This window comes from Helianthus annuus, chromosome 5, assembly GCF_002127325.2.
Source record: "Helianthus annuus cultivar XRQ/B chromosome 5, HanXRQr2.0-SUNRISE, whole genome shotgun sequence".
NCBI classification, from domain to species: Eukaryota; Viridiplantae; Streptophyta; class Magnoliopsida; order Asterales; family Asteraceae; genus Helianthus; species Helianthus annuus.
This window is the reverse complement of record NC_035437.2, coordinates 92,984,512-92,997,420: the sequence shown is the minus strand read 5'-3', so window position 1 is coordinate 92,997,420 and position 12,909 is coordinate 92,984,512. Positions and strand designations below refer to the sequence as shown.

At 35.1% G+C, this 12,909-nt stretch overlaps 1 protein-coding gene across 2 annotated transcripts; it reads left to right on the top strand.

The window, feature by feature from the left end:
• Positions 1-790: 790 nt before the first annotated feature.
• Positions 791-6,386, top strand: LOC110940665 (protein DYAD). 2 transcript variants are annotated; one of them, XM_022182222.2, is made up of 11 exons: positions 791-1,049; positions 1,778-1,848; positions 2,085-2,184; positions 2,328-2,434; positions 2,784-3,403; positions 3,495-3,878; positions 3,980-4,012; positions 4,091-4,232; positions 4,315-4,359; positions 5,478-5,985; positions 6,067-6,386. In XM_022182222.2, coding segments are annotated over exons 2-11 (1,995 nt in total). In that variant the 5' UTR covers positions 791-1,049; positions 1,778-1,794; the 3' UTR covers positions 6,069-6,386. The 2 variants fall into 2 exon arrangements, with proteins under 2 accessions (XP_022037914.1, XP_022037915.1); XM_022182223.2 differs by having other exon boundaries at positions 2,038-2,184.
• Positions 6,387-12,909: the final 6,523 nt, after the last annotated feature.

The following is a 12,909-nucleotide window of genomic DNA, read 5'->3' as shown; positions in this document are numbered from 1 at the left end:
GTTTTACGTATAGTTCTAAATTTTTCGAGTTAATACGACGCAACGTGCATGTGTGGTTCAACATTTTTACCTCTATTTTTTCATGTTTGACAGGTTTGTCGCAACACGCATATCCTAGGTCGAGTCAGTGTTGGTGGTCGATGACGGTTGTGTGACATTAGTATTATTTGACACCGTTTTACGCCCCGCCGCAACGCGGGGTGTGCTTTGAGGGGTTTTCAAAGTAAAATGGTTATGCATATGGTTGTCGTAACGTTGGCTTTGGGGGTTTTCCAAAATAATTGATTTTTTTTTTTACTTTTAACCCAAAACTTTTTATCTTTTGCAATCTATACTCATAACTTTTTTTACTTTCTACTTTGGTCCTTTATAGTTTTCATTTTCCGCAAATTTTTCGCTTTATAGTTGGTTCTAAATTTTGTGACTTAACACATCGTAACGTGCGTATTTGGTTTAACGTTTTTACGTTTCGTTCTAAATTTTGCAAGTTAACACGACGCAACGTGCGTGTGTGGGTGAACGTTTTTACATCGTCTATTTTTTCCTTGTTTGACATGTTTAACATAACGTGCGAGTCCTAGATTGACTTAGTTATAACTAAAGAATCCCCGCCGCATTGCGGCGGGTCGCAATCCTAGTTAAAATAAATTAGTAGAAAATATTCATTTTATTAACTATATTATATAAAATTAAAAAAAAAAGTTGCGCAAGAAAGAAAGGGGTAAATTTCCAAACGGGGAACCATTTTGCCATATGCCATCCATGCTTATTACATAAACACGTGAGAGCTGCGGCACGTATGCACCTCCATTTTCTCTCTCTAAATTCTTCCCACCAACAAACATTCTTTCTCTCTCTCTCACACACACAAACACTCTCTCTAGAAGTATTGTGCGAGAAGGATTTACAGAAAGCTTCATATTCATATTCATGGCGGTTCATCAAGCAAATTGTTCTTCATTTTTTCTTCCGTTCTTCACTCTACATTGAATCTCGTTAAAACATCGCACTATCTGCACGTATATTAACCAGATCTCTAGGGTTTCGAGGTATATGAACTAACTTTGTCTCGCAAATTCCTTTTCGATATCTCTAGTAGTTTCTAGATTGTCATACTGATTTTGTGACTGTTTTTTGTTCTTGAAGTGTAGTACAATATCATGTTTATCGATTTGAGTGATTTATTTCTGTTGATATTGACTGATCTGAGGTAAAATATAGAGTTTGTCAGTTTGACTGAATTTGTTTTTGATGAAAAGGATTGATCAGCAAGTATTAGAAGTTCATTTAGGTTTAAGTATTAAATATGGCATTCATGTCTAGATTGATCTGAGAAGAAACACACGGAGTAGATCAGCTAATTTAATGCTTTTTCCGACCTTTTCTAGTTGTTATAACTTCAACTTATAGTCGCAAATCATATATCTAGGGTTTTCTCCGGTTATTTTGGGTTTTACACGTATTCATGTGTGCATTGATTACGGTATGAGCATGTGTGTGTGTGAGAGAGTGTGTTGTGAGCGAATTAAATGTTAAAAAGTGTTGTTATGTTATAAATGCTCTTATTTCTATTCACAGAAGTTGTTTGATTATAACTTTGGTAGAACAATTTCTTTTTTATGTGATGCAAAACCCTATAAGTTAGTTACATGTTTTACTGCAGATAAATCCAAATAAATCTATGCAATCACCAAAATTATGTTGAATATTTACTAATTTCCTTATCAATTTTATTTTATAAGTCCATCAATTTCATTTTAGGTTTCAAAATTTTCAGGTTAGCTAACAGTGAAAATGGAAACTTATCATCGCAAAAGATCAAAAAGATCCGCTATTACAGCTAACAATGTAAGCTCTCTCTTTCACACACACACACACACTCAACCTGTCATGATGCCATAATTAGGGCAATGCATTTCATTACAATCAGAATTTTACTTTTGCAGTTACAGTGAGCCGTTTTGTTTGTTTCTCTCTCTAGACTTTAACCCACGCTCCTCTAATACACGCGCCATTTTTGTTACCATATTATTATAGTATTGTACACCAAATGAAAGCAATCTTGCCTGATCATAATCAAATAGGAGATAATGAGCTTGAAAAGGCAAGAAACAAACAGCGTACTAGACGGCGCACAAAGACAATCACCACCTTTGGCCAGACAACTACTGCTTGATGCAGATTGTACGTACACTTCATGTATACTTTATGGTTTCAAATTTCAAATAAAACTTTAATTATGATCACTATTTTCAAGATTCAAACTATTTCTATCTTTCTTTCTCGTTTCTCAATAATGGCTGGTCAATGTATTATGTTTGGAGCAGATGAAGTCCCAGATGAAGAGATTGAACTAGGCTCTGTGTACGAGATTTATCACAAAAACCTTCCTCTTAGAACTCCTTGTCAGCTGAGGTCAACTCGTGTTGTTATGGTAATTAGTTACTTTAATCTGGGTAGTTTGGAAAACTTGAATCTTTGGCTCACTCGATAAAAGCTTGTTCGTAGGCAAGCTCGTCTTGTTATGCTCCTTGGCTCATTTAAACTAAAATCCAAATTTTTATAATATGTATGATTTTAACCCTCATATTTTTTTTTCATAAATTACACATTGACTCGACACAAACTGACATGAGTTTTTTCTGTAAAAGGAGCCCAAGCTCTGCATTACATAAACAAGCGGAGCTCGAGCTTAGCTCGGTTCAAGCAACTTTAATAAGTTTAAAAAAGAAAGACCCTTTGATTTTCACTGAGCATGAGTTTGTTGATGATTTAATTTGCAGGTAAGTGAGAAGACTGATTTGAATGTTGCTATAAGGTATCCAAGCATGCTATCATTGCGAACTTATTTTAGCAATGGAATCACGGAGATGTATCCTGCATTAGATGAGAAGTTTGTAATGGGAACTAAGCTTGCAAGAAAAGTGCTTTTGCGGCAAGTCCCATCTCAAGAATTTGCTGAAAAGAAGCATTTGGAAGGTTTTTGGCTGGTGAAAACAAACAGTCAACTTGGGTCACATTTGGGTTTGAAAATTGAGGACATTGGAGTAGCGAGAGAGCTGAAGAACAATATGATAAGGTGGGGGGTTAGAAGGCAGGTTATGTTCATTGGGAGACCCAAAGAGTCCAGCAATACCCAATCATCTTCAAGCTTTGTTCAAGGTGAAGAAGAAGTGAAAACTGAACAACAAAATAGCAAAGATGAATGCCAAGAAGATGAGGAAGTTGAAGATCAGGAGGAGAATGATGATGGACCTGAAGATGATAGTCTTGAATGTACCAGGATTTTGAGAAAAAGAAAGGGTAAACAAGTGAAACACTTATGGCAGACAAATAAAAAGCCTATGAAGCGATGCAGGAAGTTAGTAATCAGAGATCCAAGTGATAGATGGTCCAAAGAAAGGTAACCAAAGATCCCTAGCTCTTTTTCAAGTTCATTAACTATACATTAACACATTAATTAATTGAACACGGTACACATTTATATATAAAAGGTACAAGGCTGCGGAGTTAAGTCTTCTAGAAGCAATGAAGGAGAAGAAAGCAATGATTGGGAATCCAATTACGAGGCCTGCGCTTCGAGTTGAAGCGCGTAAAAGGATAGGTGACACTGGACTATTAGACCACCTGTTGAAGCATGTGGCAAACAAGGTGGCACCTTGTGGCACATTGCGGTTTAGAAGATCACACAATGCCGATGGTGCAATGGAATACTGGCTTGAAAGTGCAGATCTTCTTAAAATCAGGAAAGATGCTGGAGTGAAGGACCCTTTCTGGATTCCACCACCTGGTTGGAAGCCCGGTGATTCTCTAGTCCAAGATCCCATTGTGGCAAAAGAAATCAGGAATCTCCAAGAAGTAATTTCAAATATCAAAAGGTGATAAAACTTCACTATATTCAAAAGATTATTATCATATAATCATTTTCAAAACAGTTTGAAGGTCTAATCAATGGTTTAATTTTTTGGTCCCTTCACAGGGATTATGAGGAGGAATTAGGAAAACTGAAAAGGTAATTAATTAATTTATTAATTATATAAGTAAAATGATAATGTATTCATTTAGATAGTTTGGTTATGTGTGTAAACAGGGAGGTCCAGGAGTTGAGTTTAAAGAAGGATGAAAGTCAAGCTATAGTGGTTTCTGAACAAGTTGACCCGGTTTCTAAACAACTAACTGAAATCTTTAATTATATGTTTGATTCAAAGTCAGAAACAAGTGAGGCACATAAGGTAGGTAACAGTTTCATTTTTCAATTCTGAAATGATGTCTTATCAATACATATACCTTCATTCTTGTTTCTTTCCATGGCAGGATAAATGCAGCAAGGTCACTTCAGATTTCCTAAAGAACCTACAGGTCAGTCTTCTAATTAATGTTAAATGATATATATATATAAACATACGTACGGATCAAATGCCATAAATATGCCTAAGAAGGTGCTAATTTGATATGACATCACCAAATTCTATGCACCAGTCTTTCTAAAACTGTTGTTTGGGGAGTTGACTACCTAGCTTAGCATTATATCAAGCTCATGCAATTAGTTAAGGGGTTTAAACAATTTTCTGGGTTACCTTGATAGTCAAGTGTTTAAAATTTTGGAATGTTAACTATGTCAAAATATTATATACATACAATATTAGATTTTAAAATGGATGTATTTCATATATTTAACTGATCTTCATTAGTGTTTACCTGTTTATATTATTATGTATACATACAATGTGGTCCATCCTCCATATTTAGATGATTAAAAGTTAAAAAAAAAAAAAAAAAAAAAAAAAAAAAAAAAAAAAAAACTAGAACTAAAAAGAACAATAAGGAAATTTTAGACCAACACCTTTTATAGGATCACCATCACCATTAGGGGAGCATCTACATAATAAACAACAAATACCGGATATTGATAATTGTACGTTTTTATGGTCGTATTCTTAGGATATATATTTCTAGGTTTAGTGATCACTTTGATAAATGCAAATACATTTTACACGTGTTGTGCCATTCTAAGATATGGACCCATATGACTATAGGTAGATGTTTAAAGTACTTAAAATAATTCAAAATGGATGCATTCTGTTTGTATGGGGATTAATGTAGTATAGTTTTAGCTAAAATTTTGAATATGCCAAAAGTGAGCACAAATCATGCTCATAAATAAAAAAAAAAAAATGTTCATTTTTCTTTAAAAGGCCTTTTTATTATAAGAGTGGATATACAATTTTCAAAGTTAACACAAAGTTCCTAATTTATCTCTTAAAGTTACAAGTTTTTATATAAATTCCTATAAATAATAACTATCACTTTTTTGTTAATTAATTTATTATTATAAGATATACTTAATTGTTAGAATTTGAATGCAAAGTTGACTTTTAATCTGGCATGTATATATATAGAGACTAGAATACAACATATGTGATCGGAGGGTACAATACATGATGTGATATTAAAACATGTATGTATTATATACACAGGCATGGATGCTGGCCGAGGTTGGTAAACAGACAACCCAGATGAACACACACAGCACAGAATTAATTACCACCACAGTCTCTGATGCACAAAAGGAGTCAGAAAAGCTAAAAGCTGTAGCCACACTAGCAAAAGATGCGGGGACTGAAAGTGGTCGGAAAGCAGAGGGAAAAGCAGCCAAAATAGAGAGGCTGAAAAGTGGGTTCAAACTTTTTAAACCCCAAGGCACATTCCTGTGGCCAAATATGGTAAACCCCAGCAGCACCACCACATCTTCTATGTCTTCTCGTGTTGAGGATCTGCTTGTGGTCCCAACTCCACCCTCTGTTAACTCCTCCACCCCACCCCACCACCACCACCATCACCACCACCTTACCCTTGTACCACCTCTTAAGCCTGTTCCCTATAGACGCCCACTCACCGTCACACTTTCAGAACCACACCCCTCCACCACTATCAATCTAAATGATGTTCCCACTAATCCCTCTTCACACCGGACTTTAAACTACTGTGAGTGTATTTATTTATAGCAACAATTATTTTATTTTTTATATATGGGATTTTAATTTTGAATATATTTTGGTCATGAAGAATTGAATGGTCAGTTGGAGAATAAGGAGCCAAATTTTGAAGTATGATACAAGAGGAGGAGCTAGCTCAGGTGGCACCATGGGTAATCTTGTTTCTTGTTATAGGTTAAAGACAATTAGCTAGCTAGTTAGCTAGTTAGTAGTAGCTGCATGCATATCTCAACAACTACCAAAGTTGGTTTTTGGATCCTAAACTTTAGTACTACTATATGTCTGTTAATGGAAGAAGCTAGCACATCATTCATTCATGTGGCATGTATGTAAATCTTCTCGGTTGATGCAAATTAATGGCACCATGCACCCACTGATTCAACGTCCAAATTGTTAATGTTTAAAAAACACTGGATCATCAATGGTGTTAACTATTAAACATGATGAAAGTTCAAATCTATAACTTATCTGCAAAGAGTGACATTCTTGTAAAGTCATTGATTTTTTATTGTACATGATAAGATCAACGAAGAGAAGCATAACTATAAACGAGAAACTATCGAGAGAAGTTGATACGATATTGAATGTTTAGTACTTCAAACCCTTATTTATCGAGTAAATATCAATTCGTTTTGGAAAAATGAAATTGACTTTCTAAATAAATCACTCAAATAAAATATCAACATAATTTCACATAGAAAATGCGATAAATCAGAATTCATAAAATTTATACGAAAAAAGCTGATTTTCCGTATAATATATAGAATATACTTCAGACGTGTACATAATGAGATTAAAGTTGGATAAACGATCAAAGTAGATACGTGACCATAGGTTCAAGCAGGGGGAGACTCACATAGAGTAGGTCGGGGTCCCTGGACCCCAATCTTTTTAAAAAGATCAATAGATCCGATATGTTAAATATTTCAACGACTTCATAATAATAATTAGTGGATTCATGTATATATATAAAAACAAATACAAGTAAACAACTATTATACGCAAAACTAATCAATAATACAAACTTTGTGATTTTCTCATATTTAAATATTTAAATACAATGATTATCAAAATATATATGGAGCCATTTCGAAGGATAAAAGTGAAGTAGTATATTCTTCACTAAAACATACATGGTTGGTCAGGTGTTTGTCGAAATAATCACATAGCCAATAAGATCATAACACATGGACAAAGAAGATTTGAAATTGTCCCTGAATTACCATGAAAATATCCAAATTGATTCGGGATTCTAATTGTTTGTCTTTTAGACTTTTATTTGAGGGTACACAGCCGAATTTTTAAATCGACACCTTTAATATAGGTCGTATAGGTCTATATGTGTCGTATTGCTTTTTTAATTTCAAATAAAGACAGATGTGTCAGATTTTTTCTATTTGACTGGACCTATACGTGTCGTATAGGTCTATACGGGTCGTATTGGTTGAGTTTACGCATCGAAAAAGCAAAACATAAAATTATGAAATTTTGATTTTACCCCTATCCGCATCGTATAGGTCAAAACTGGGTCGTATAGTAGGCTAACACGAATCATATAGACCTGTACGATCCGTATATACCCCCTGAATTCTAAAAAAAACCAAAGCAATACGAACCGTATAGGTCCAGTCAGCCATCAGACAAGAACTGACACATGCAGATTTGACTTTTGAACTTATACGACCTGTATTGAAAAAGCAAAGTGTGCGGATAGATTGGTTGGTGTGCCAATAGAATCCCCCTTATCTGAACCAGATAAAAATAGTACAAATTGCGTCGGAACTATACAATTAGGGACTGTTTGTTTGGATCTGAACTTAACCATTAAGAGGGAAAGGGTCTCATTCGGTCAGATGTTTGTTCATTGAGACTGTTTGGTTAAAAAAAAAAAAACATCTGAATGATTAAAGTTAGGTCAAGTTAGGTCTGATTCGATCAGACATTGATTGATATCTGACTGGGCCAGAGGAGAAATGAGAGCTTATTTGGTCAGATCTGACTGGGCCAAACAGCCCCTTACTTTCATATACAACCCAATAGTTAAAAATAACTTACAAGTTAAAGTTTTAAGTTTGATTTTGATCTAAACCACTAAACTTTTTTATATAAGTTTTGTAACTAATTAATATTCATGGAAAATGTATCAAAATCTTGTTGAGAACAATTGTTGAGTCTAAAATCGGAGCTTCAAATAACGGAATTCTATTCTGACAGTTTGGTCAAGTTAACGTTTGTTGTGACCCAATGTACAGATTTTCCCATTCGTTAAGATAAAGAGCACCTTAGTGGGGCGCTATATGCCCCCAAAAGCCAAACATAGCATCCAATGGCGCCCTCTACACCGTGACGAGGGGCTTTATCGGATAAAAAAAAAGATGATAGCGCCATCACCTTCACGGAGCTATGGGGGTTGTTTTCAAAAAATAGACCAATAAATAAAAAAATATATAAAGATGTAAAGAGGAACACTTAAGGGTAAGTACCTTAATCTCGATCAACCGTCATTCGTCACGTCAAATTTTGCTCAGAGTACTCATTAGCTACTAACTATCGGAAGCGTCTACCCTTGCCGTAAACTAATTTTTTTATTTAAATAAAGTTAAATGTTAATATAACAAATATACTTCGTTAAATTAAAAAGAAAAATACATAATTCAAAGCAAACTAATAAAAATAAAATAAAAAAAAGTTGAAATAATACTTAATTCATACTACTCATCATCTTCCTCCTCAAGGTACGGTAGATCTTGAGCTACAAGATGAACGAGAAGATCACTTCTAAGTCGATAATGTGTATCGCTATCCATCAATTTCGCAATCACTGTGTCGTCAAAAACTGGTTCGACGACTGGATCCTTAATGTGGATTGGTGAGAACGCATGCCTCTCGTCCTTTAAGATCATATTGTGAAGTATCATGCACGTGTCACACCATGCAAAATCAGAGTTGGACGTAACGACTTGTATCTTCATTGCACGGCGGAAGTATAAAGCTAAAACTTCTAGAAAGTTGAACGCCAACTAAGTACTCGAATCCCAAAGGATTCTCCTATTCCAACAGTGTCATAGCTCATATGTGAAATCTGAGAAAGGACATGTTAAAAAGTCAACGTAAAGTTGACGTAATAAACCGTTTTCCTTGGCATTGATGACTGTTGTAAGGGTCAATCAAAAACCTAATTAATCCATAAATAGCGTAAGTAGGGTATCGTATCCATGGGGAGCTTGTGGTCAGTGTAGAAGATTTAACTAAAACTAAAATTACCTATATTGGGGGGTTTGATTAATTGATTTTTAAAATAAGAAAACTATTTAGAAAAGTTGCGATCAATATGAGAAAAAGCAACCCCCACCCGGAATCCTGATTGCTCGTTTTCACAAAGACTCGTTTATAGATTAAAAACACCACATAGACATGGCCTTGGGATGAATAAATTTGATTAATTATTAGAGATAGTTTTTAACATTCACCATGCAATCTAATAATCCGTTTAGTTATATCAATTACCCACCAATTTACCAACCAGCTAACAACGCAAGAAAGTTACCAATACGGTTGATAAACCACAAATAATTCAAATATAAAAAAATGGTTCGCAGATCAAACACAACTAGTCAAGATTTACCAGTTAAAAGAATCCGTAAACACAGTTTAATGAAAAACGACACACAATCATTCATCCGGGCGGGAGCTACAATTATTTTAGCCGCTCATGGTTGTCATCGAAACTTCAAATTTGATCGAGAATGATTGAGACATGGAAAAGAGCTTGAAAGATGAAAAGAATGATGAATGAATGATATTGAATTCTCCCATATGTTCACGTATTAAATTTGAGCCCAATCATTCAGATTCGTAAGTTTGCAAGACATTACGAGCTATATATTAACAGTGAGGGTATAATCAAGCTAGACTAATTAAGAGAATATAAATTCGTCGCTTAAGTGCAAGGAGCTACCGGTCACGACAGGGTGGTCAGCCCAATAGATTTATCAACAATTCCACGCATGTAATATTAATGATTAAGTTGGCTAAAAGATATTGAGCCAAGTGCCCCGTAAGTAGGGTCACCCAAATGCCAGCCTCAAATGAACAATATATATATATATATATATATATAGAAAAAGTATATCATACATTACGGCTTAACGTACTTCACGTACAACAACGTGCGTGATTTTTTATATAACATGCGTGATTAATGTTTTCAATATGCGTGATTATTGTGCTTCAACATGCGTAATTTTGGATTTTTGAGTTATAACGTGCGTGATTTTAAAATGAACGTGCGCAATTACCTGTCGTACGTGATGTACGTTAAGCCATAATGTACGTTAACCTTCTTCTATATATATATATATATATATATATCCTACTAGAAAGTTAAATTTAATATACGGTGTTATTCAAACACCGTCATGCCCTACGTTTCGCGTCAAAATGTCTTTATATCAATCAAAATCCCGTTTTCCTCGAAAACAATTTTATATCATACACATTTCCAAATCCATGATTTCCATAAAAACATATCATATCATTTCAAAACCATATTTTCCACGAAAATATATTTTTAGATTATTCAAGGCATATTTTATACAAAAAAAACGTATAGTGTTCTTCCCCCAAAACAGTATATAAAGCAGTAAAAGAGGGGTTAGTGACACTCACCTTTGGGTGCGTTTTTATATTATCACACTCCCTCAAATTAGTCTACACGTCCTAAATTAAGTAGGAACTGATAAAAACTAAAGTGAAAATAGAGATAAACTTCATTCAATCCTTCACAATATTCAACATTACAATATATAGAGATAAACATAACCATAAACCCTAAAGCCCATAAGTAATGAGTTGGGCCTAAAATGTCTGGTTTATAACACTCCCCCTCAGACATTTAGAATTATACACAGTTTAACAACATACTTCAGGATGATGTTAAATAGGTACTTCAGGACCTGAATAAATAAACTGATACTACTGGATCAGCTATGCTGCCTCATTAAAAACCTTACTAAGAAAAACCCAGTGGAACAAAACTTAGTTAAGGGAAAAAGAGTACAGCGTGTATAATTCTCCCCCTGAATTTAACAAACATCTTTCAATCTACGAAGACCGATCTTGTGTGATAGCTGCTCGAAACCCTTCTAGGTAAAGATTTTGTGAACAGGTCAGCTAGATTTTCACTTGACTTAATCTGGCGAACATCAATTTCCCCTTCTTTTTGCAAGTCATGTGTTGAGAAAAATTTTGGTGAGATGTGCTTTATTCGATCACCCTTGATATAACCTTCTGTGATCTGAGCTATGCAAGCAGCGTTGTCTTCATAAATAATTGTCGGCTCCTTCTTGATCTGTTCTAATCCGCATGCTTCTTGTATGTGATTAGTCATTGATCTCAACCACACGCATTCTAGACCAGCATCATATAGTGCTATTAATTCGGCATGATTTGATGATGTTGATGTAAGTGTTTGCTTAGTTGACTTCCAAGAAATTGCTGTGCCACCGTATGTGAATACATAACCTGTCTGAGATTTTGCTTTGTGAGGATCTGATAGATATCCGGCATCAGCATACCCAATAAGCTGGGACTTTTGATCTTTCTGATAGAAAAGACCTAAGTCTTGTGTCCCGCAAATATACCGGAATATATGTTTTATACCATTCCAGTGTCTACGTGTTGGATTCGAACTGTATCTCGCTAGTACATGTACTGCAAATGCAATGTCAGGTCTTGTGTTATTTGCGAGATACATAAGGGCACCGATTGCGCTTAAGTACGGTACTTCTGGACCAAGTACTTCTTCGCCTTCTTCTTGAGGGCGATAAGGATCCTTGTGTGGATCTAGCGGTCGGACATCCATAGGTACGCTAAACGGATGTGCTTTATCCATATTGAAACGTACTAACATCTTCTGGATGTAGTTTGATTGATGGACAAATGTGCCATTGCACAGATACTCAAATTGTAGTCCGATGCATACTTTTGTCATACCAAGATCTTTCATCTCAAATTCATTCTTTAACAACTGAGCAGCTTTCTCTATCTCTTCAGGAGATCCGATGATGTTGATATCATCAACATAGACTGCTATTATAGTGAAATTTGAGAGTGTTCTCTTTATAAAAACACATGGACTGATTACATCAGACTTGTATCCTTCTTTTTCGAGATATTTACTAAGCCGATTGTACCACATACGACCAGATTGTTTGAGACCATATAAAGATCTCTGGAGCTTTATAAAACACATATCTCGAGGTGTTGATTTTAATGCTTCAGGCAATTTTAATCCTTTAGGGATTTTCATGTAGATGTCATTTTCAAGTGTCCCATATAGGTATGCAGTGACGATATCCATTAGTCTCATATGAAGTCCTTCAGAGATTGTGAGGCCGATTAGGAACCTAAGGGTTATCGCATCCACTAAAGGGGAATACGTTTCCTCATAATCAACTCCTGGGATTTGGGAAAACCCTTGTGCTACAAGTCGAGCCTTATATCGTACAATCTTATTCTTTTCATTTCTCTTTATTGCAAACACCCATTTATAACCTATTGGTTTGACGTCTATGGGCGTTCGGACTACAGGTCCGAAAACATGTCGCCTTTCGAGCGAATTAATTCGGCGTTTATGGCTTCTTGCCATCTTGGCCAATCATTTCTGTGCATGCACTCTTCTAAAGTTTTTGGTACGTAATCATTTTCATTGATTACATCCGTTGCTATAGCATATGCGAATATATCATCAACATGTGTTTTATTCCGGTTCCACATTGTACTATCTTGTACATAATTAATAGAGATCTCCTTTTCGTTCGGTACCGGTGTTTCTTCTGAAACTTCATTTTCCTCTGGATTCATAGTTGTCTCTTCTGGGACATTTATCTCTACCGGGGTTTCACTTATAATC

Bases quoted from the DNA above. Each gene is read 5' to 3' on its own strand.
- LOC110940665 (XM_022182222.2), top strand. From the start codon at position 1,795: ATGGAAACTTATCATCGCAAAAGATCAAAAAGATCCGCTATTACAGCT. The intron at 1,849-2,084 runs GTAAGCTCTCTC...ATAATCAAATAG, and splicing joins CCGCTATTACAGCTAACAAT to GAGATAATGAGCTTGAAAAG. The intron at 2,435-2,783 runs GTAATTAGTTAC...TTTAATTTGCAG, and splicing joins GGTCAACTCGTGTTGTTATG to GTAAGTGAGAAGACTGATTT.